At 35.2% G+C, this 26,080-nt stretch overlaps 1 protein-coding gene across 3 annotated transcripts in view; it reads right to left on the bottom strand.

Moving 5' to 3' along the window:
- Positions 1-26,080, bottom strand: part of CCDC178 (coiled-coil domain containing 178) — a 239,951-nt gene that overhangs the window by 111,967 nt on the left and 101,904 nt on the right. For all 3 annotated transcript variants that reach the window (XM_079943528.1, XM_079943530.1, XM_079943529.1), the window contains 3 exons: positions 23,426-23,609; positions 2,356-2,418; positions 1,046-1,207 (listed from right to left, as the gene is read on the bottom strand). In XM_079943528.1, coding sequence (XP_079799654.1) covers positions 1,046-1,207; positions 2,356-2,418; positions 23,426-23,609 — 409 coding nt within the window. The remainder of the gene's footprint in view (positions 1-1,045; positions 1,208-2,355; positions 2,419-23,425; positions 23,610-26,080) is intronic.

Below are 26,080 nucleotides of genomic sequence, written 5' to 3'. Positions count from 1 at the left end.
TACACCAAGGCTTTGATGCAATTAATAAACTCCTATCATTAATGTAAGGAGGAGCCATTATTAAAATCATTTATATCACTAGGTGTTAGTACTGGTTATATATTCATTACACGAGCTCTAGGATAAGCATTTACAAGCCCCGAGAAGTACACTCAGAATTTGCTGTTTCCATGGTTTATGGCATTGTACAAGTGGCTTCATGCAGGTAGGCCCAAATTTTCTCATGTCTATGTTACAGATAAACTCTCTCTTGCCTACTTCAGAGAGATGCTTTGAAGACCAAAATAAACATTCGTAATAGGAAAACTTTGAAAATCACAAAGTTTTTAAAATAATGAAATTTTAAAAATTATTAAAGACTAAGAATATAAAGTTACATCATCATTTGCAAAGAAAAAAAAAAAAACCCTGTTGCCAAAATGGCCCAAATGAATATACGTACATCCTCCCTGCAGCCAAGGACAAGAATGTATAATTCCTACCACACCTTCTAATTCTCCAAAAGACTAATGATATGATGTATGCATATTTTTCTTTGGGAAGGGCTAGTAATATCAGTTACTGCCATAAACTTGTTGTTTTGAAAATATTTTATTAACATTTGCTTTATTTTTCATCCTAGCTGTCTTAACTTCATTTACATACATCAAAAATTTACCACGAAAATGTCAAGATGCATTATATTCTATATTTGAGCAAACGTAGCTTTGGAATTTTATTAACAAGCAGTGAAGACTTTGAATTAAATTTACTACAGTGGGTAATCATACCAGATAAATCACTACTCACCCATTTGAAAACTGCTTTTCCTAAGTACTTTCTAAGATAAAGTGTCGAGTTCTAGGTAATAGCGTTAATAACCTTGCTATATAATTCCACTGTAGATCAGTTGTGTGGTCATAAAATAGTTACTTATTTTGTCCATGCTTTTGTGTCTTCCTATGTGAAATCATAATTTTCCACATGATAATGTAAAATCGCATAGATGATTTATTGACCTGAATATTCCTGCAAATTAGTTTCTGGATTAATTATAAATGCTTACATCAGAATGTTCTTCGTGGCAAGTTCTGAGTTTTACAGCTTCTTCTTCTAGTTTAAGCAGTGGTATCTTCGTTTTTGCCAGTGCTAAGGCATATATTGCTTTCTTTCTCGTAAGATCCTGCTTCTCAAGTGCCTGCTCTTCTTGAAGGGAAAAGAGTCTTTTCTGCCAGCAAAGATTTTTAAAATGATTCATTGTTATTAATTACCTAAACATTTATTGAGACTCTATCCTGTGCTGGTCAGTAATGTCTAAAAATGAAAACAATAAATGCCACCATAAAAAAGCAATAGGTACGAATATAGCATATTTAAAAAGAACAGAGGTAATATTACAAAAAATGAGAGGAAAAAATTTAATAGACAATAAAAATCAGATATCCTTAAGTACTGGAGGATAATAAGGTTAGATGGCACGTTAATGACAAATATTGAAATATATGTAATTCCTGCATTCTAAGACCAAATAAAACTAATAAACAAGAAGTTAATAACAAACTATTAAGCAAAAAGGATTGGAAGATTATGGAATTATTGGGCTTATCTACAGAGAGAAATAAATTAGGGAATTTGGCATTTTCAAGCATATAGAATTAGAGAGACACTGCTTTTATATGTTTGAAAATATCAAATTTCCCAATAGAAAAAAATCACAAAATTTGTGTTTGCCTCAAAAAGGAACAGAGGTGCAGATAATCTCAAATAATTTTTAAAATTAACACTGTCTTAGACTGTTTTGCCTCTTGATTTTATTCTTTTTATAGTAATGGTTTCAAATATTTATGTATTTCTGAAGGGGAGGCAGTCTATAAACATGCCAGTGTTCAGAACACCCAATCTAGGTCCCAAAGGATATGCAGGTGGTAGATAAAGATTTTTTAAAAAGTAAAATTGATTTTGCTAGTTATAATGCTTTAGTTTCAAAATCTTTATATAGAAATATCATAGCATGTTTTCTTTTCAGTCTTAAATAAAAGAGTCCAATTGAAAGACATTAAAAGTAAAGAAAACATGACATCATCACAAAGCAAACTAAAGAGACACTTACGAATAAGATCCCACTGCCCTTTTACTAGGCTGGCAGAAATTCCCATTAAACCACAAAATAAGATATGTATATGAGAGGTCAGTTTCTTTATGCATGATCAGACACTGCTAGTCGTACACAGAGGGCAACTGTCATCAACTAAGGAGAGAAAACTGCTGGCTTGCAAACCAAGTAGTGAAAAGATGCCTCATTACAGGCAAATTTAAAATGCTACGTAAAATGAAAATTAAAGGAAGAATAAAATATTGAAACCAAATTGGGATTACCTGAATCATCATTCCATTAGCCACTTCACTTCGAGTGAGTTTTTTCAAGAATTCTTCTCTGCTCTATATATTATCAAATTTTTTAAAAAGGAGGTTTTATTTATAGAATATCAAAAAACATTTTAAAACAACTGCTAACATAAAATGCATTTTACTTAGGTTAAAACGAAGAGTAAACTGCTCATTACAAATTGAGTGTTATAATTTTTTATAAATAAACCTGATGTTATCTGAGGCAAAATTAGTAAGTGCTACAAGACCAGGAAATAGAATACAGAATTTCCGTTCAATTTAGTTTGTATTTTATAATCCTGAACTGAAATACCGAAGTAGGAAAATAAAACAGGAAAAACTAGATAGTCTTCAATCCCTCTTTTAAAAAACTGTTTGTTTTTAATACTATTTTCCAGAATGAACATATTCAATTTTGAAGGCAAGGTAAATTCAAGTTTAAAGTTTGCAAAATATGATCAGATTCTAGCCATTTGGCTAGAAAAATTTCTTTTTTTTCCTTTCTTATTTAAAAAAAATCATTTCTTGAAAGTTAGTGGGCAAAAAATATGTGGAAAAATCTTCTCTTTTGCTACTTGGATAGAGAGTCTTAAATTCTTCATAGTTGTACTTTATATCATCACAAAACCAGATTTGGAAATAACTCAAAAATTTCCTTCTGCTTTTAGAATTACATCTTGGAACCTCTTAGTGAGGGAGGAGCTGTCTTGGATTTAAGCTGTCCTCCATATTCAAAAGAGATGTATAGCTTTGTAAAGAAGAACAGTGGAGGTTGAGAAATGTCTCTAAAATTCCTACTTCATTACTGAACCCCTCATCATATCACAGAGTCTACACAGACATTATAAAGAAACAAGTCAGTAAGTCTCTCCTACAGCCCTTCCTTTTCTTAGTATAGCAACCCATCAAAATTACACTCTCCTAAATTAAAAAAAGTTACTCTCCTAAAGTAAAAAAAGTAACTTCAAAGAAGGAAAGAGGAGATAAAGAAACTATTATCTTTAAATATTACTTCACCTAAGGACATACCTAAACCTAAAACCAATTTATACAATGATGTATTTTGATAATTTAAAAGAAATTAGTTGCCTTTTAAAAAAAAATAGATTTTTAAAGGAGTATAATTGCTTCACAATACTGTGTTAGTTTCCATTGTACAAAAAAGTGAATCAGCCATATGCATACATATACCCCCATGTCCCCCCCCTCAAGCCTCCCTCCCACCTTCCCTATCCCATCCATCTAGGTGGTCACAAAGCACCGAGCTGATCTCCCTGTGCTATGCTGCTGCTTCCCACTAGATAACTATTCTACATTTGGTAGTGAATATATGTCGATGCTACTTTCACTTCACCCCAGCTTCCCCCTCCCATCCTGTGTCCTCAAGTCCATTCTCTAGGTCTATGTCTTTATTCCTGCCCTGGCACTAGGTTCATCAGTACCAATTTTTTTTTCTTAGATTCCATATATATGTGTTAGAATATGGTATTTGTTTTTCTCTTTCTGACTTACTTCATTCTGTATGACAGACTCTAGGTCCATCCACCTCACTATAAATAACTCAATTTTGCTTTTTATGGCTGAGTAATATTCCACTGCATATATGTGCCACATCTCCTTTATTCATTCATCTGTCAATGGTCATTTAGGTTGCTTCCATGTCCTGGCTATTGTAAATAGTGCTGCAATGAACATTGGGGTACATGTCTCTTTTTGAATTATGGTTTTCTCAGGGTATATAGGCCCAGTAGTAGCATTGCTGGGTCATATGGTAGTTCTATTTGTAGTTTCTTAAGAAACCTGCATACTGTTCTCCATAGTGGTTGTATCAATTTACATTCCCACCAAAAATGCAAGAGGGTTCCCTGTTCTCCACACCCTCTCCAGCATTTATTGTTTCTAGATTTTTTGATGATGCCCATTCTGACCGGTGTGAGATGCTATCTCATTGCAGCTTTGATTTGTATTTCTCTAATAATTAGTGATGTTGAGCAGCTTTTCATGTGCCTCTTGGCCATCTGTATGTCTTCTTTGGTGAAATGTCTACTTAGGTCTTCTGCCCATTTTTTAATTGGCTTGTTTGTTTTTGTGATATTGAGCTGCACGAGCTGTTTGTATATTTTGGAGATTAATCCTTTGTCTGTTGCTTCATTTGCAAATATTTTCTCCCATTCTGAAGGTTGTCTTTTCATCTTGTTTATGGTTTCCTTTGCTGTGCAAAAGCTTTGAAGTTTCATTAGGTCCCATTTGTTTATTTTTGTTTTTATTTCCATTACTCTAGGAGGCGGGTCAAAAAAGATCTTGCTGTGGTTTATGTCAGAGTGTTTTTCCTATGTTTCCCTCTAAGAGTTTTATAGTGTCTGGCCTTACATTTAGGTCTTTAATCCATTTTAAGTTTATTTCTGTGTATGGTGTTAGGTAGTGTTCTAATTTCATTCTTTTATATGTAGCTGTCCAGTTTTCCAAGCACCACTTATTGAAGAGGCTGTCTTTTCTCCATTGTATGTTCTTGCTTCATTTGTCGTAAATTAGGTGACCATATGTGCGTGGGTTTATCTCTGGGCTTTCTATCCTGTTCCATTGATGTATATTTCTGTTTTTGTGCCAGTACCACACTGTGTTGATTACTGTAGCTTTGTAGTATACTTTGAAGTCTGGGAGCCTGTTTCCTCCAGCTCCATTTTTCTTTCTCAAGATTGCTTTGGCTATTCGGGGTTTTTTGTGTTTCCATATGAATTGTAAAATTTTTTGTTCTAATTCTGTGATGAATGCCATTGGTAGATGAATAGGGACTGCACTGAATCTGTAGATTGCTTTGGTAGTTGCCTCTTCTAACATGACAACAGATACAGTGGTTTTATCAAATAAACATGTAATAATGGAGCCAAATTAAAAATGCCTCTACAGACTGGAAAAAAATACACTGTATTCCAGAATAGAGTGTTACATTTGAACTTTGTCTGAAAGTAACTGAAAAATGTGTGTGTGTGTGTGTTTGTGTGTGTGTGTGTGTGTGTTAAGGAGATGAGTTGGGAAATAGTAAGGCATGAAGATGAAATGATAAACTATCAGCTTATACATAATCTTTAAAGCCATAGTAAGAAAATTAATGAAGAATGTTAAGCAAGGTGTCTGTTGCAAAAAGGTCACTCTGATTGCAATGGGGATTAGTTTGTGTTTCCTTAAAATTCATTCATTCATCCTTTGAAGTTTTGTTTTTATAATTGTCAGTAAGAGAGAAATCTATTGTTTAAGTGAATTCAAGTCCTTGAACTTATATAAATTAACATCGTTCAAGAAGAACTTGTGAATATAAGGCCAATAAAAACTGTAGGCAGTATACGAGACATTATAATAAAATAGACCAGAAGTCCAAAGGTGCAAGAGTAAAACAACTGCATTTCTTTGAAAAGAAGGGAAAGAGTCCCTTGAAATTTTGAAACCTGTATTTCTACACAAAACCAACTCAACCTATTACCAGTGGACAAATCTGCACTCTCCATCAGAAAAACATCTGGAGTTTCACTCTTTCCTCTCAGGGAACTCTTTCAAGCTCTGTTTTCTGCCATGCCCCAAACCTCTGTGACTCAGAGAGCAAGGTCAAATGACTGGTCACCAAAACGGAAAAATAGCTGTTACTTACTGCTTGGGCTGCCAATTTCAACTTCCACCAGCCACAGGGAGCATTTCCAGCCAGATGCTCAAGGCCTTCCCTCAGGACTATCGCCTCCCTCCCACTTCCTGGAAGTCTGATTGGTGCACTGGCAAGATGCTGGGAAGTTTGCCAGTTCCTAGGAGAACTACTGACTTACCATGACCTTCAAAACATCCTAGAACACGCCAAAGAGTGATATAAGGTGATCTCTGATGGTCACAAGTCTCAGGCCACACAGTGAAATATCTGAGCGAGGTGACTTATTTGTCTTCCTGTTCTGTTGTCACAGGCAGCATTCTCTGTAAAGCTGACTCTGAGGTGGGGTTTGGTATGCAGGATTCTTATTAAGGAGTGCACCTGGAATCAACTCCTGTTGGACTGGAGCGGGGAACAGTGGGAAGACAGGGAGAAGATCAAGGACTGGGCAGAAACATAGGCTGAGCTGCAAAGCAGCCCAACAACAACCTCAGTCAGCTCCATGGGGAGTCCTGGAGCAAGAAGGGGCCTTCAGCTTTGCCCCAAGTCAGACCAAGGTGGCAAGGCTACTCCTCTATTTATCAGTCGTTGGATATGAGCTGTCCCAGGAAGGGGAATGACCTTAAGCAAAGTGACTTAACTGATTCCTGAAGTAGAATCTGGGCAGTTATGTCCACTAAACAATACATATATACGTCATGAATCCCCTTGATAGAACTACTATTAGTGCTACTAAGACTTATGACTAAAGTATTATACCTGCCTACTATGTAGAGTTACCTTGTTTCAACTTCATAATGAAATCCATGAAATCGCTATTATTGTCCCCTTTTGCAAATGGGAAAACTGGGACAGATTATATAAATTGCCAAAAAGCAAAAAGCTAGCACACATTGGAAGCAGGATGCTAATCCACACTGAGAGCCCAGGGACTTTATCTCATTGACTTAGGATCTCAGTGACACCTGGATACCTAGGACCCTTCAACATGAGTGGAATATTTAGTGTAGAGCCTTCTGACTCTCATGTCCTTGCAAAGTCTGCCTTTCCATGAGACTTTCCAGGCAACAGGATTGTTAGATTCTGTAACTCAGCCGCCTATTCCACAGAGAGAGGAACGGAACAGAGACTTTGTGTTCAAGAGGTGCCAATCTGCCAGTGATGCCATAGCTGGTTCTCAAACAGAATCTGCTAAGAAGGTTATGAACACTGGGGATATGTTGCTTTTTTAATTCTGCAACTCTATGACATAAATCACAGCAAGATCCTCTTTGAACCATCTCCTAGAGAAATGGAAATAAAATCAAAAATAAATAAATGGGATCTAATGAAACTTAAAAGCTTTTGCACAGCAAAGGAAACCATAAACAAGATGAAAAGACAACCCTCAGAATGGGAGAAAATATTTGCAAATGAAGCAACAGACAAAGGATAAATCTCCAAAATTTACAAGCAGTTCATGCAGCTCAATAACAAAAAACAAACAACCCAATCCAAAAATGGGCAGAAGACCTAAATAGACATTTCTCCAAAGAAGATATACAGATTGCCAACAAACACATGAAAGAATGCTCAACATCATTAATCATTAGAGAAATGCAAATCGAAACTACAATGAGATATCATCTCACACCGGTCAGAATGGCCATCATCAAAAAAATCTACAAACAATAAATGCTGGAGAGGGTATGGAGAAAAGGGAACCCTCTTGCAGTGCTGGTGGGAGTGTGAATTGGTGCAGCCACTATGGAGAACAGTATGGAGGTTCCTTAAAAAACTACAAATAGAACTACCATATGACCCAGCCATCCCACTACTGGGCATATACCCTGAGAAAACCATAATTCAAAAAGAGTCATGTACCAAAATGTTCATTGCAGCTCTATTTACAATAGCCAGAACATGGAAGCAACGTAAGTGTCCATCATCAGATGAATGGATAAAGAAGATGTGGCACATATATACAATGGAATATTACTCAGCCATAAAAAGAAACGAAATTGTTATTTGTAGTAAGGTGGATGGACCTAGAGTCTGTCATAGAGAGTGAAGTAAGTCAGAAAGAGAAAGATAAATACCGTATGCTAACACATATATATGAAATCTAAGAAAAAAAAATGTCATGAAGAACCTAGGGGTAAAACGGGAACAAAGACACAGATCTACTAGAGAATGGACTTGACGATATGGGGAGGGGGAAGGGTAAGCTGTGACAGAGTGAGAGAGTGGCATGGACATATATACACTACCAAACGTAAAATAGCTAGCTAGTGGGAAGCAGCCACAAAGCGCAGGAGGATCAGCTAGGTGGTTTGTGACCGCCTGGAGGGGTGGGATAGGGTGGGTGGGAGGGAGGGAGACGCAAGAGGGAAGAGACATGCGAACATATGTATATGTATAACTGATTCACTTTGTTATAAAGCAGAAACTAACACACCATTGTAAAGCAATTATACTACAATAAAGATGTTAAAAAAAAATAATAACTACCATACGACCCAGCAATCCCACTACTGGGCATATACCCTGAGAAAACCATAATTCAAAAAGAGTCATGTACCACAATGTTCATCGCAGCTCTATTTACAATAGCCATGACATGGAAGCAACCTAAGTGTCCATCAACAGATGAATGGATAAAGAAGAAGTGGCACATATATACAATGGAATATTACTCAGCCATAAAAAGAAACGAAACTGAGTTATTTGTAGTGACGTGGATGGACATAGAGTCTGTCATACAGAGTGAAGTAAGTCAGAAAGAGAAAAATAAATACCGTATGCTAACACATATATATGGAATCTAAGAAAAAAAATGGTTATGAAGAACCTAGGGGCAGGACAGGAATAAAGACGCAGACGTAGATGACATGAGGAGGGGGAAGGGTAAGCTGGGACAAAGTGAGAGAGTGGCATGGACATATACACACTACCAAATGTAAAATAGATAGCTAGCGGTATCCGCTGCATAGCACAGGGAGATCAGCTTGGTACTTTGTGACCACCTAGAGGCGTGGAATACGGAGGGTGGGAGGGAGACCCAAGAGGGAGGAGATATGGGGATATATGTATACATATAGCTGACTCACTTTGTTATAAACAGAAACTAACACACCACTGTAAAACAATTATACTCCAATAAAGATGCTAAAAAAGAAAAAAGTGTGGTCTTCTTGGTAAAACACTGATTGCACTATCATTGAAAACGTTCAAAAAGAGAGGCTGGACAATGACAAAGAGCTACAGTAGTTGTAAAAAGATTTCTGGATTTAATCATATAAGTACCACTTTTGAGAATTTGCTGTATCCCAGGCAATTTCCTAGAATGTTTTATATATACAGGCAGCCCTCGTCTTGTAGGATGCCATGCTTACTGAAACTTGTGCATGTGGGGACCATGCAAAATAGGAACATGGCTCAGATATGCACAAGTTTCAGCTAACTTGATGCTGTGCAAAGTGAGAGCTGCCTGTGTGTGTGTGTGTGTGTGTGTGTGTGTGTGTGTGTGTGCTTGCACATGCACGCATCTGTATGTAAGTGAATCATCATATCCATTTAGTGACCTAGCTACAGTTGTCCACATTCAAAGATGAGAAAACTAAGATCATAGATGTCATGGCACTTGCCCCATGACTAACACTCAACAAGTATCAATACTCAAAACTGCTGATACTACAGCTTGGGCACACTCGTTAGCACTTTGAAGTAAGCCCCCTACTCTACCCTCAGTTTCCAGTACTCTGTCTGGTACACAATATTTGCTGAATGAACAATTTATTGAACAAATGCATTAACAAATAGCAAAAATTGCTAAAATTTCAGGGTTTTTCAAATTCAAAAATATGTTTTTTAGAAATCTTTTTATATGAGAAACTTGCGATTCATTAAAATATCATAATCATATTCTCATTCATAAAGAGCATCTTGAGGAGAGTAAAACAAGGCCTATAGGATGTTTTCCCTGAGACCTAGGGAAATACTTGAGGTGGTAGGAAAGGCAGGGAGATAAGTAACTGAATAAGAACTGCAAGAAGAGTGCCTTTTTCAGGAACACGGCCTGCAGCCCAACCAGTGCCAGGCTTTTAGGTTTTTCAAATTGCCAATGCGTGGTAAAGAGAATGAAAGCCCAGTAACATCACCATTTCACACCTGTTACAATAATGGATTCAACCAAGAATTACCAATGAGTGCTAAGTCCACTGGATGAAGACTTTTTGGAAACAAAGATAGTTGCATATTCTTGCAATATCACTCAGTTGAGTACTTATTAATCATAATAGGGAGATGGATAAACCTGTTGACCACAACTTTAACCAAATAATCAAACTTACTATCACTAGTTATGAGAAAAACTTATACAGTGTGTTTTGTGATATGTCTAATTGATACAATATTATAACTTATGTAACATTCCTGCCAAAAGTGTTTTACCTGAATGTAATCATGAGTAAACAGAAAGATAAGTCCACACTGAGAGAAATTCTGCAAAGTAACTGGCCTAGACTCTTTAAAAAATGTCTACGCAATGGAAGACAAATTTAACAAAAATGTAGGGGACACTGTAAAATTAAAGGGGCCTCAAAGTTATAACAGATAAATGCAATACATGGTGCTCGACCACATGTAGCACCCAACTGAATCAGAGAAGTTTGCATGTGGACTATATATTTCTGCCTCAGCTCTAAATCCTTAGCTCAAATTTTTAACTCTAATTTGAGATACCGGAGCTGGATCTAGTAATGTAAACAGTTTTCTTTTGCCAACTGGAGTAAATGAGGCTTTATCAGTAGAGGGCGTGGAGGGGCTTACGAGGCAGCAGCAAGGGGCTTCCCAGCCTTGTTTTGGTTTCGATTGATTTCTCCTTCCACTTGCAGAACTGCTGTCAGCTGGTCTGTGAGGAACCAATAGTGCTCGCCTTCCAGCCAGGTGCTCTACCCAGAAATTCCATTCAAACTCCAGTCAACCTTCACCAAGTTTCTCTGCTTACGGACCATCCACTGAACACTGAACACCCTTTCCTATGAGGCCTTATTCTGCTTTGCAGGAGGCAGCTTCTTCCACAATTGATCCTTATGTGGATACTTTCCTGCATCCCTAAAGGCTGTGGCTGCTCCCTACGTCTGCTATTCCTACATTCTTTAGAGCAGGGGTCTGCAAGCTTTCCCTGTAAAGGGCTAGATAGTAAATAATTTAGACTTTGGGTCTGTAAGGTCTCTGTTTCAACTACTCAATTCTGGTTTTGGAGAAAATAAATAAAAATGTATAAAAAGATCACTTTGAAGAGTTTGAAAGAAGCCGAGGGAAAGGGGGTGACAGCATCTCAAGAGGTTGGGAAGAGCCCACACTGAAAGTCACCTTTGACCTGCTGCCTGGCTTTAGCAGCCAGATACCAGAAGGTGGCAGCAGAGAGCTATTCTAGTGGAAGAGACTCCTGTGCTACAAGAAAGGACAGCTGAAGAGCAAAGCATGGAACAGTCAATGCTATGTGTCCAGAGACCCACGTTTAAAGAGAAAATGGGAGGAGACACTAAACATAAATAGATCTAAGCTCAGAATCACGGATGTAGCATCAGTTTGATTTCCAGTGACAGAAGGGGCACTAAGAAAAAAGCTGTAGAATTCATTACATAAGGCATGAGACCACGAACAGAGAGAAACAGACTTTAAAATTAAGAATTAAAATCATAAAGGAAAATTTGGGATTTGTGCAAATAACTGTGCTGGGCTGAATTAGTGGGGCAGGACAGCTCTGGCTGGGCACTGCCAGGGCAGTTTTTGGTGGTCAGAACCCTAATAGACAATACAGGTGGCAGCCCAACTTGGTAATATCCAAACATAAACACAACGATGCTATTTTATCTTTTTTTTTTAATGAAGGTATATGTGTCTTTTTTTGTAGAAATATTTTTAAATTAAAAAAAAATTAAAGTGAACCCCCAAACCCAGAGATACACATTTTGACTTTTTGGTGTATTCCTTTTTAGGTCCACGGATTAAATATTATCTTTGGTAGAGTCAGCCTAATAAGGTCTTTTTCAGCCACTAAAAAAACAGAACTTCCATTAATTTTTTAAATTCTAAATTAAATGAATTTGCAATTTATCCTTGTACTCATATATTTAACTACTACTCTATTTCCTAGAAATCTGTGTATTTAAATTTTCCCACTAACTATGTATTCATGCTTTCCATAAACATTTATAGAGTACCTACTTTGTTCTAAGCACTGTTAGGTCTAGCGATGCAGCAGTGTACAAAACAGACAATAATTCTTGTCCTCCTGTAGCATACTTTCTGGCAGTTATTATGTAATTAATTATAAACCTTTAAATATGCATCTTTAAAGTTTTTGTCCATCTTTGTTATCTGGTGACTTTAAGTCATATTTTTAGAAATAATGTTGATGAATTATAGATTATGAATGTATTTAAAATTCTTTACTTACACTGATAAATTACTTTCCAGAAAGGTTCTGTCAATACTAATTTACAGTGAGTTGGAAACTCCAGCAGCTTATGAGAGTCGATATATCAATGTCTTTGCCTTTATCAAATATTAGTTTTCATAGATGTAAAATTGGGATGACATACTCTTTTCTACAAAATTACTGTGAGAGTTGAACATAACACATACAAAGGAGTTCACCCAAGGCAGTATTCGCATTAAGCATTCAACAAACAACTATTACTTTCAGTGTGTTTTTCAGAATCTACACATTTATCAGGAGACAGACATGAGTTAAATGTGTCAGTTATTAAAGACTGTCCAAAAAAGTTAAGGTAGCCAGCCTCCTTCTATGAAGTGTTCTTTACGTTGTTTATTCCTAATACTTTTGAAAATATATTATCTGTCAGGCTCCAAGTTAAATGTTTTATATACAATATTATTTATTTATCACACAAAGGTACAACAGAAGTATTGTTACACTCATTTAAGAGATGAGAAACCTAGGCTCAGTATGGGTAAGTAATATTCTCAAAATAAATAATTAGCAGAACCAGGATTTAAATTAATGAAACATTTGACTCCAAAACCTATACTTGATCAACAAAATCACATTTCTCTTTGAAAAGGGAGAAAAAAAAAAAACAAAATTCACAGATTGAAATGGAAATGCTGAAGAGCTAATTCATCACCTCTTTTCTGCCAAACAAATCTGTAATCCAGTAGAATGGAAATGGAAGTTATGTTTTCATGTAGTTTTTGCACCAAGTCAAATAAAGTTTTTTTCTGTCCTCAAATGTTTGCACCATCAACATGCTTTATTTCTATCATATTTTTCAGGTTTATTTACTCCCTCATACATGTGTCAGGAAAATAAACTTTTCTGATACTTAACTAAGGGGATACCCAGCTGCCATCTGAAGGACTTACATCTTAATATACCTTCACACTACTTCTGTTTTATCTGTGCCTTAATGCTTTTTCCCAGCAAACATGTACCACTAATTGGATGCTCCCAATATTACAGTTAATGGCTTCCTTTCACTCAACTTTGACAAAGTATTCTGCCTCTGAATGTAGTAGGGAAGAATCTTAGTAAACTAAAATCAAATGGAACAAACGTAAAAGAGTACAAGATCTAAGTTGTAAATATGTTTCATAGAAAGGGCTAAAGAAGAGTGATTATGCTAGCAATTAAAAGCATAAATGACTCTGAGCTTCTAGGCTGCTTAAACCAGAGGGAAACATGAAACTTTGGAGAATGCCTAATTATTAATAAGAGAAGGAATACAATTTTATCAAGAAAAGTTTTCTCTTAGTTCTGAAATCTAAAGTAAACTAGGTGCATAGATTTTTGACCATCTTGAGCAGTATGACCATATCTCTCATTAGTATGAAAAAACAAGCAGCAATGGTCAATTTTGACCATTACTTTTACCAACCTTTGTTAAAGGCCAAGGATGTAATATCAGCTCATAACTCAATAAAGGCTATTGCACATGGGTCAAAAGTAATATCCTCTAGATTTGACTAGGAAGCATAAATTCTCAAGAATCAAAATGAATAAATTATCAGAATGTCCATTTTATAACCATTTTAAAAATACCACCAGTTTCACCTGGAATTGTGATAGAAGTTGCATAGTGCACAAATCAAATTGTGGCTTATTAAGGTTGTTTTGTTCTGTCCATTGAACAAGATGGACTTGCTCTAAAGAGGCCTGGAGTGGCAGAAATTATGCTCTTCAAGAAAGCTTTTTAGAAGGTTTTGATTTTTACTTTGCTCAAATAAAGGCCCTATAAACTTTGATTCAGAGACGAACAAATAGTATTTGAAGGCAGGGCCAAGATTTTTCTCTAAAAAGGAGTTAAGGGTTGGTTGAAATATTTGAAAAAGAACTCAAGCAAAGTCACAAACTTCTAAACTGTAAAGTTATAGACCATATTACCGTGGCCAAGAACATTCTAAGGACAACACATTGTCTTTTCCTAGCATTAAAAATACTACTCAGCCATAAAAAAGAATGAAATAATTCCATTTGCAGCAACACAGATGGACCTAGAGATTATCATACTAAGTGAAGTAAGTCAGACAGAGAAAGGCAAATATCATATGATATCACTTATATGTGGAATCTAAACCATGACACAAGTGATGAAACAGAAACAGACTCACAGACATAGAAAACAAACTTATGGTTACCAAAGGGGAAAGGAGGTGGGGAGGGATAAATTAGGAGTTTGGGATTAGCAGATACAAACTACTCTATATAAAGTAGATAAACCTCAAGGTCCTACTACTATATAGCACAGGGAACTATTGATACAGTCAATATCCTGTAATAAATCATAATGGAAAAGAATATGAAAAAATACAAATGTATTTATGTATAAATGAACTACATTTCTGTACAAGAAACTAGCACAACATTGTAAATCAACTATACTTCAATTTAAAAAAAGAGAAAAAATGACCCTTAAACATCTAAACAAACTTTTAAAAAAGGAATCATACACATATATGTATAACAGAATCACTTTGCTGTACACCTGAAACTAACACAGCATTGTTAATCAACTATACTCCAATATAAAATAAAAAGTTATAAAAAAGGAATCATACAATGTCTGTGATCAGACAACAAGGGAATTAAACTAGAAATCCATAACAGAAAGATAACTGGAAAGTCCCTAAATATTTAAAGACTAAAAAGCATACTTTTAAATAATACATGGTCAAGGAATCAATCTCAAGAGAATTTTAAAATATTTTTGACTAAATAAAAATGGGGACGTAATTTATCAAAATTGTGATATGCAGCAAAAGCAGAGCTTAGAAGGAAATTCAAAGCATTGAATGCATATGTTAGAAAAGAAAGATTTAACATCAAAAATCTAAGTTTCCACCTTAGGAAACTATAAAAAGAAGAGCAAATTAAATCCAAAGTCAGCAGAAGAAAAGAAACAGGAGACATAATTACAGGTCCCATGGATATTGTAAGGATAATAAAGGAACACTGTGAAAAACTCTTTGCTGAAAAATTAGATAACCGAGATGAAATGGACCAATTCCTTGAAAGACACAATCTGCCAAAACTCATACAAGAAGAAACAGATGATCTAAATAGGTCTGTTAAAGAAATGGGATCAATACTTAATAACCTTCCAAAATAAAGGCATCAAGCCCAGAGGGGTTTATTAGTGAATTCTACCAAACATTTAGGAAGAAATTATACTAATTCTCTACAATTTCCTTTGGAGGATAGAAGCAGAGGGACTACTTCCTAACTCACTCTATGAAGGCAGCATTACTGTAATACCAAAACCTGACAAAGACATTACAAGAGAAAACTACAGACCAATATCACTCATGAAAATAGATGTAAAAGTCCTCAACAAAATATTAGCAAATCAAATTCAACAATGTGTAAAAAGAATTATACACCATGACTATGCAGGATTTATCCCAGGTATGCAAGGCTAGTACAACATTTGAAAATCAATTAATGTAATCAATTATATCAACAGGCTAATGAGGAAATAATCACACGTTTGTAACAATAAGTACAGAAAAAACATTAGACAATATCCAACATTCATTCGTGGTAAAAACTCTCAATAAGTTAAAATAAAGAGGAACTTCCTCTACTTGATAAAGAATATCTACAAAAAATCTACAGCTACCGTTATAGTCAATGGTGAAAAACTCAAAATTTACCACTAGGGTCAGGTACAAACAAGCAAAGATGTCCCACCTCAACAATCCTTTTCAGTATTGTACTGGAAATCCTTGAAAATGCATTGACAAGAAAAGCAAATTAAAGATATACAGATTGGGAAGGAAGAAAAACTGTCTTTGTTTGTGAATGACACGACTGTCTATGTAAAAATTTGAAACAATTATCAAAAATACTTCTGGAACTAAATAAGCAATTATAGCAATTAACACAAGGTTAATACACAAATATCAATTGTTTTCCTATATAATAAAAATAAACAAGTGTAATTGTAAATTAAAAACACAACATCATTTAAATTAGTACTCCCCTTAATGAAATACTTAGATATAAATCTAACAAAATATGTACAAGAGCCATACAAAAAAACTAAAAAACTCTGATGAAATTAAAAAACTAAATAAATGTAGAGATATTCCATGTTAATGCATAGGCAGACTCAACAATGTTAAGAAGTCAGTTCACCCCAACTTGATCTATAAGTTCAATTTATCCCCTATCAATATCCCAGCAAGTTATTTTGGGAATACTGACAAACTAATTCCAAAGGAGAGGCAAAAGACCCAGAAGAGGCAACACCATATTGAAGAAAAACAAAGATGGAGAGCTGACAACACTCAATATCAAGACATACTACTAAGCTACAGTATTTAAAACAGTGTGGTATTGGCAAAAGAACAGACAAATAGATCAATGGAACAAAACAAAGAGTCCAGAAATAGACCCACAGAAATACAGTCAACTGATCTCTGACAAAGGAACAATGAGTACCTAATGGAGCAAAGAAAGTCTTTTCAACAAATGAGGCTGGAACAACTAGACATCTACATGCAAAAAAACTGAAGCTAGTCACAGACTTTACACCTTTCCCAAAAATTAATTCAAAAAGAATCACAGACCTAATTGTAAAATGCAAAACTACAAAACTCTCAGAAGATAATAACATAGGAGAAAACCTAGATGACCTTGGGTATGGCAATGACTTTTTAGATATAACACCAAAGGCATGATCCATGAAAGAAAGAATTGATAAGCTGGACTTCATTAAAATTAAAACTTCTGCTCTGTGAAAGACAATGTCAAAAGTGAGAAGACAAGACACAGAGCAGGAGAAGGTTTTGCAAAAGACACACCTGATAAAGGGCTGTTATCTAAAATATTATTGAAAAAACCTGAAAACTCAATAGTAAGAAAATAAACCTGATTTAAAATATATCACAGACCTTAATGGACATCTCACCAAAGAAGATATACAATGGCAAATAAGCATATGAAAGATGCTCCTCATCACGTGTCATCAGAGAAATGTAAATTAAAACAACAGTAAGCTAGTTCTACAGACCTATTTCAATGGCCAAAATCGTGACCACTGACAACAACAACTATTGGCGAGGATGTGAAGTAACAGGAACTCTCATGCATTGCTGGTACGAATGCAAAACAGTACAGCCACTCTGGAATCCAGTTTGGTAGTTTCTTACAAAATTAAATATATTCTTATTAAAAGATCCAGCAATCACATTTCTTGGTATTTACCCAAAGGACTTGAAAACTTATATCCACACAAAAACCTGCACATGGATGTTTATAGTGGCTTTATTTTTATTTATTTTTAACATCTTTATTGGAAGATAATTGCTTTACAATGGTGTGTTAGTTTCTGCTTTATAACAAAGTGAATCAGCTATACATATACATATAGCCTCACACCTCCTCCCTCTTGCATCTCCCTCTCATCCTCCCTATCCCATCCCTCTAGGAGGTCACAAAGCTCCGAGCTGATCTCCCTGTGTTATGTGGCTGCTTCCCACTAGCTTTCTATTTTACATTTGGTAGTATATATAAGTACATTACACTCCCTCACTTCGTCCCAGCTTACCCTTCCCCCTCCCCGTATCCTCAAGTCCATTCTCTAGTAGGTCTGCGTTTTTATTCCTGTCTTGCCCCTACGTTCTTCATGACCCTTTTTTGTTTGTTTTTAGATTCAATATATATGTGTTAGCATACGGTATTTGTTTTTCTCTTTCTGACTTACTTCACTCTGTACGACAGACTCTAGGTCCATCCACCTCACTACAAATAACTCAGTTTTTTTCTTTTCATGGCTGAGTAATATTCCACTGTATATATGTGTCACATCTTCTTTATCCATTCATCTGTCGACGGACACTTAGGTTGCTTCCATGTCCTGGTTATTGTAAATAGAGCTGCGATGACATTGTGGTACATGACTCTTTTTGAATTATGGTCTTCTCAGGGTATATGCCCAGTAGTGGGATTGCTGTGTCGTCTGGCAGTTCTATTTTTAGCTTTTTAAGGAACCTCCATACTGTTCTCCATAGTGGCTGCATCAATTTACATTCCCACCAACAGTGCAAGAGGGTTCCCTTTTCTCCACACCCTCTCCAGCATTTATCGTTTGTAGATTTTTCCATGATGGCTATTCTGACTGGTGTGAGGTAATACCACATTGTAGTTTTGATCTGCATCTCTCTAATGATTATTGATGTTGAGCATTCTTTCATGTGTTTGTTGGAAATCTGTATATACTCTTTGGAGAAATGTCTATTTAGGTCTTCTGCCCATTTTTGGATTGGGTTGTTTGTTTTTTGTTATTGAGCTGCATGAGCTGATTGTAAATTTTGGAGATTAATCCTTTGTCAGTTGCTTCATTTGCAAATATTTTCTCCCATTCTGAGGGCTGTCTTTTTGTCTTGTTTATGGTTTCCTTTGCTCTGCAAAAGCTTTTAAGTTTCATTAGGTCCCATTAGTTTATTTTTTATTTCCATTTCTCTAAGAGGTGGGTCAAAAAGATCTTGCTGTGATTTATGTCATAGAGTGTTCTGCCTATGTTTTCCTCTAAGAGTTTTGTAGTGTCTGGCTTTACAGTTAGGTCTTTAATTCATTTTGAGTTTATTTTTGTGTATAGTGTTACAGAGTGTTCTAGTTTCATTCTTTTACATATAGCTGTCCAGTTTTCCCAGGACCAGTTACTGAAGAGGCTGTCTTTTCTCCATTGTATATTCTTGTCTCCTTTATCAAAAATAAGGTGACCATATGTGCGTGGGTTTATCTCTGGGCTTTCTACCATGTTCCATTGATCTACATTTCTGTTTTTGTGCCAGTACCATACTGTCTTGATTACTGTAGCTTTGTATTATAGACTGAAGTCAGGGAGCCTGATTCCTGCAGCTCCATTTTTCTTTCTCAAGGTTGCTTTGGCTATTTGGTGTCTTTTGTGTTTCCATACAAGTTGTGAAATTTTTTGTTCCAGTTCTGTGAAAAATGCCATTGGTAGTTTGATAGGGATTGCATTGAATCTGTAGATTGCTTTGGGTAGTATAGTCATTTTCACAATGTTGATTCTTCCAATCCAAGAACATGGTATATCTCTCCATCTGTTTGTATCATCTTTAATTTCTTGCATCAGTGTCTTATAATTTTCTTCATACAGGTCATTTGTCTCCTTAGGTAGGTTTATTCCTAGGTATTTTATTCTTTTTGTTGCAATGGTAAATGGGAGTGTTTCCTTAATTTCTCTTTCAGATTTTTCATCATTAGTGTATAGGAATGCAAGAGATTTCTGTGCATTAATTTTGTATCCTGCAACTTTACCAAATTCATTGATTAGCTCTAGTAGTTTTATAGTAGAGTCTTTAGGATTCTCTATGCATAGTATCATGTCATCTGCAAACAGTGACAGCTTTACTTCTGCTTTTCCAATTTGGATTCCTTTTATTTCTTTTTCTTCTCTGATTGCTGTGGCTAAAACTTCCAAAACTATGTTGAATAATAGTGGTGATAGTGGGCAACCTTGTGTTCCTGATCTTAGTGGAAATGGTTTCAGTTTTTCACCATTGAGAACGATGTTGGCTGTAGGTTTGTCATATATGGCCTTTATTATATGGAGGTAAGTTCTCTCTATGCCTACTTTCTGGAGGGTTTGCCAATATTTGGAAGCTATCTAGATACTTATCCGTACGTGAATGGATAAACTGTGGTACATCCAGACAACAGAATATTTTTCAGTGCTAAAAAGAAATGAGCTATCAAGTCATGGAAACACATAGAGGAACCTTAAATGTATATTAGTAAGTGAGAAAAACCAATCTGAAAAGGCTACATATTGTATGATTCCAACTATATGACATTCTGGAAAAGGCAAAACTATGGAGTAAAAGATCAGTTGTTGCCATGGTTTGGGGAGTGGGGAGAGGAATGAATAGGCAGAGTATAGAGGAGTTTTAGGGAAGTTAAAATACTCTGTATGATACCATAATGATGGACATATGCCATTATACATTTGTTCAAAATAAAGGCATGTACACAACATCAAGAGTGAACCATAATGTAAAGTATAGACCTTGAGTGATTATGATGTGGCAATGTATGTTCATTGATTGTATCAAATGTACCACTCTGCTGGGGTATGTTGATAATGGGTGAGGCTATGCATGTGTGGAAGCATGGGGATATGGGAAATCTGTGTCCTTCAACTCAATTTTGCTGTGACCCTAATACTGCCCTAAAAAAATAAAGTCTTAAAAATCATCCCTAATATGGTTATTTTGAATTTTTGAACCTGACTCAATCTTTGTTTGTCAGAGTATATGTGTAGTTAGTATCTGACTGACTAGTTTATTCCAAGGCCAGCATCAGAAGACCTTGTCCCCAAAGTCTACACAGCTACCTAAAAGCTAGGCTACTTTGGGCAAATCACTTCACCCCAAAATGAGTGTATTAATAACAACCACACAGAATCATGAACACTAAATTAATTAACATGTATAGAGTCCAGCATATAGTAGGCTTGCAGAAAACTATGTCTTCCTTTCTACTGCCTTCCTTCTTTTCTACTAAGTTTTCACTTAGTTCTAATACCATCATTTTAACCTGGAACCAGAGTGGTTTGATATTTTACTTTTCTACCAGAATTCTGATATGTTCAAGCAAAAATCCTCCAAATTCCTGCAGCTTGAACAGAAATCTTCTACTGAATGTTAAGAAGTACTTAACATCTGATGAAAGCTTTCAAGAATTTTTTTTGTTACAATATCACATTCTCCAGACAATACTGGATGATTTTCTGTTCACACCATAATTGAACACATATTACCCTTTTATTGATTTATCTCCCATCACTATCAGCTAATTTTATCCTAAGACTTGGCTAATCATGTCTTTTCTGAATAGAACAGTTATTGGGATTGAAGGTATGGAAATATTGGGGCAAATTATCTGTAATAGCTGGAATATTCCATAAACTGCTAGATATTTTGATTGTTCAGGGTTGCTTCTAGTTTAAGACTGCCAAAAACTTATTGGGCATTTTATAGAGGCATTTGAAAAAAACATAATTCTGAAAGTCTACTTCTAAGGCTATAAAAGGTTATTTTTCAGATCTAGCTTATAGGTGGTATGGCTCTAATTAATTTCTGGAAGACATGTATTAAGGACTAATTTCAGTATCAACAAATACACAAAATTTTCTGCAAGTAAAACATGATGCCCTGACTGAGAAAATTATATAGATTTTAATTAATTAGACAATGAAAGACAGTGGGTCATTGCAAAGGTAGAAACTACAAACATGAATTACTACAAACCTGAATTGTCTAAGGACTATCTAGAAATTTATTTTTAATTCATTACCACTCTGACGCAGATACACATGTATACATCTAGAAATTTAATGTCCTATATATTCAACTCAGAGATTAGCAGACATGCGTAGCAAAGGGGAATATTTCCTAGATGGAGTAATTTCTTTCTGTTGCTTCCTTCTAGTTATCTCTCAGCCATACAGTAGTTAAAGGACCTGATGAACAATTTCTTCAATTCGGCTTGATCTAGCTAGAAAGACACTTCGCTTTCGGCTGGCAATTTGGGTTGGCAAAGCAAGTATAGTGGAGTCACATCAAATTTGCACTTAACCTACATATTGTAGTTTATGGCATCAGGAAAATTTAGAATAAACAGTTCAATGCAATATCCTTCTTAATAAACTAGTGCCTCAGGTTAGTGAAGCAATATGTCTGAAGAATTAAAGTAGGTTGTGACAGCTATGGGACAAATACATGAATGATACCAAGGGTTTCCTGTCAACTGAATAAATAAAAACATTAAGTGGCCACATCTGTGCATGATGTCTTCACTGATAGTCTCAATGAAAAAAAATTAATTGATGGCCATAGAGCAACACATGTTAATGAAAAATCAAAGCAAATTATAAATGACATCTATAATATTGTTATATATGCTAAACCATGTATATAATCACATTCCTTATATTTCTAAAATAATTTTGAGGTTAATTTTTACTATACATAACTTTTATTATACTGATTTTGAAACATATAAAATATGAACATCCCACTGAATAACCCATGGGAAGGGACATAGGCACAATATACCAAGTCAGTCGGAGAGCTGGACTCAGTATGGGAAGAAAATCCTGGTGTCACAGTACAGAAACATTTACTGGCAGACAATCTACATGTCCTAAATTTAAATAGCACAAGACAAAGTCTTCAGTGAAGATAGTGCTACTACAGGGCTTAAACAGAGAATACAGACTCTGTATTTTACAGATACTTGTATGACCAAAAGTCTTTAATAAAAAAAACGCCAAAGATGGAAGAGGTGCGGATGTGATGTGTGATGGACAGAAGTAGCCTGTTAAAGTGGTCCCCTGGTTTGCGGTAAAACGGAGTTGACTTTGATAGTCCCTATGCCAAGTGGCAGGGAGTGGCTATTTGTCATCTCTCTCACATAGGAATGGATTAGACGCATATGAGCAGTTGTTTTTGCAGCTCTGTGGTCTACTAATTGCTTGGTACCCTGGAATCTAATAACTTGCAGGCCTAATGTAGGTACAGCCTTTTCTTACATTGGTAACTGTGCAAGGGCACTTCCCAGCATCCCTTCTTCCTACCAGAGACAGAACTATTATACGTTAGATATGTAGGATGAGACTGAACCAAGCACCACTCTCTTCTGGTGATCCAGGTAGTTTAAGGTTGGTGATAGAAAAAAGTAGACATGAGTGTTAGTTAGCTACATTGAGCCCCATTTCTCTTCTATTCAGGCTGGACCTCTGAAGAAAAGGGATTTTCTTCTGATTTATCAGAAGGAGTGACTTTTTTGAAAAGACTAATATAGCTTAAATTAAACTCTATCAATATTAAATCGATGAAATTCAGGCTCATTACCCTTTTCATAACTAAGAAGAACACAGAGATACAAACCTTGAATCTTCTTCTCACTTCTGCTGTTTTCTGTTCTAATTCCTCTGTTTTAAATCTGGTTAGGTGGAAAACGGCACCAATGTTATAAGCTTCCTTGTATAGCTGTTTAAGAAAATCTTCATTTTTTGACCTCAGTTGCAACAAAGATTGGATTTCAGACTTGAGCTCTGATTTTTTCCTTATACTGTTAAAAAAATAAAGCAAAAACACTGATATGATTATTCCAAAACAGTATACATTTAATAATAGTAAAAAAGGAACAAGGTCATATTTTATGTTACCAAAAATGCAAAATAAACAGATACTTAATCAAAACTTGATTAGAGAAAATATATCCCAAAATTCCATTTATTTTTCTTCTTCTCCTGATGGCTACCTCTAATCATCAGGCTGTGCCCAATCTTAGGAGAATAAGTGTACTAATAAGAAAGGCCTGGGGAGCCAAGAGGCTCAAATTTCGGAGCACTCATTTCCTTCTACAGCAACCCATCTTTTCTAATCTTATATAACATTGCTACTAAGAATAATAAAATATAAGAAAACATAAATATTTTTATATATTTTATATATATTTATATATATATATAAAATAAAATATAAGAAACACTCAGCCCATGAAAAAGAGAAACAAAACTCAACAAAGGAAAACTAATAACTAAAACAAAACTCTCAAAAAGAGAACCAATAGCTAAGGGAAAAGAGTTAATAGAGGAAAAAAAGTAAGGCATTATTATCATTATAAAATTTACAAAACCACCGAGAAATATTTACTAAACTCTATGGCAAATTAGTTGTTTCTTGTCCAGATTGTGTAACACCTTTGTTCCAAATACAGATCGAGGCATACGATATAAGAATAAAATACTAAAAAGACATAGCTACAGTCAAAAATGAGGTAACCATGCCTGTAGAATAGAAATGGAACTGGAAAGCAAAGCAGGAGTTGAGGAGAAGCAGGAAGAAACTAGCTGAAGGTATTCCACCAGATGGGTTACCAGGTCAAGGTTCACTACATCACAGCAGGGGTTTGTGTGAGTTGCACTCGTTTGTGAAAGAACCAACTCACTGACAGAGGCTATAGGTTCATACAGAGCTAGGGCATTGGGAAGAGAAGACCCAAAGATCAAGAACTCAACCAATGGGTAAAGAAGGAATCAGAAGGGAAATCAAAAAATATCTTGAAACAAATAAAAATGAAAATACTAAAATACTAAATACTAAAACTTACAGGATACAGCAAAAAGAGTTTTAAGATAGAAGTTTATAATGATAAATGCTTACATTAAGAAATAAAGATCTCAAATAAACCACCTAACTTTATACCTCAAGAACTAGAAAAATAAGAAGAAACTAAGCCTAATGTTAGGAGAAGAAAAGAAAAAACAACAATCAGAGCAAAACAAGTGAAATAAGCCAAAAACAAAAGAAAAGATCATCAACGGAAAGAGGTGTGTTTTTTAAAATATATAAAAATTGGTAAATCTTTAGCTACACTAAGAAAAATATAGAGAACTCAAACAAAATCAGAAATGAAAGGGGTCACACTACAACCTATACCATAAATATAGAAAGAATCAAAGAGACTTATGAGCAATTGTATGCCAAAATTTGGGTAACCTAGAAGAAATGTATACACTCCTAGAAATGTATAATCTGCTGAATCATGAAGAAATAGAAAATATGAACAGACCAATAATAAGAAAATTGAATCAGTAATTAAAAACTTCCAATGAAAAAAAGCTATGACCTGATGGCTTTACTGGTGAATTCTACCAAACATTTGAAGAAGAATTAACACGAACCTTTTCAAACGCTTTCCACAAATTGTAGAGGAGAGAACACTTACAGACTTATTTAATGAGGCCAGCATTACCTTGATACTGAAGCCAGAAAAACAAACTACAAGAAAAGAAAATTATAGGCCAATAACTCTGATGAACACAGATGCAAAAACCTTCAATCAGAATTCAACAGCACATTAAAAAGACCATATACCATGATCAAGTGGGATTCATTCCTGGGATGCTAAGATGGTTCACATATGTAAATAAATAAATGCAATACACCACTTTAACAGAATTAAGGATAAAAACCATATGATCATCTCAATAGGTGCAGAAAAAGCATCTGACAAAATTCTACATCCATTTATGAGCAAAACTCTCCACAAGGTGAATATAGAGGGAATCTACCTCAACATAATCAAGGCCATATATGATGAGCCCACAGCTATAATCATACTCAATGGTGAAAAGCTGAAAGCTTTTTCTCTAAGATCAGCAACAAGATTAAGTGTGCCAACTCTTACCACTTCTATTCAACATAGTACTGGAAGTTTTAGCCAGAGAATTTAGGTAAGAAAAAGAAGTATGCAAATAAGAAAGGAATAATTAAAATTTTCTGTTGGCAGATGACATGGTCTTATATAGAAAATCCTTAAAACTCCACCAAAAAATGTATAATTAAATGAATTCAGTAAACTTGCAAGATACAAAATCAATACATAAAAATCTGTTGCATTTCTATAAACTAACAATGAACTACTTGAAAAGACATAAAGAAAACAATCCAATTTATAATAGTATCAAAAATAATAAAGTACTCAAGAATAAATTTAACCAAGGAGGTGAAAATTCTGTATATTGACAGCTATAA

This window comes from Stenella coeruleoalba (assembly GCF_951394435.1).
Source record: "Stenella coeruleoalba genome assembly, chromosome: 14".
NCBI lineage: Eukaryota > Metazoa > Chordata > Mammalia > Artiodactyla > Delphinidae > Stenella > Stenella coeruleoalba.
Note: the sequence above shows the minus strand (reverse complement) of the source record. Positions and strands in the feature narration are given on the sequence as shown.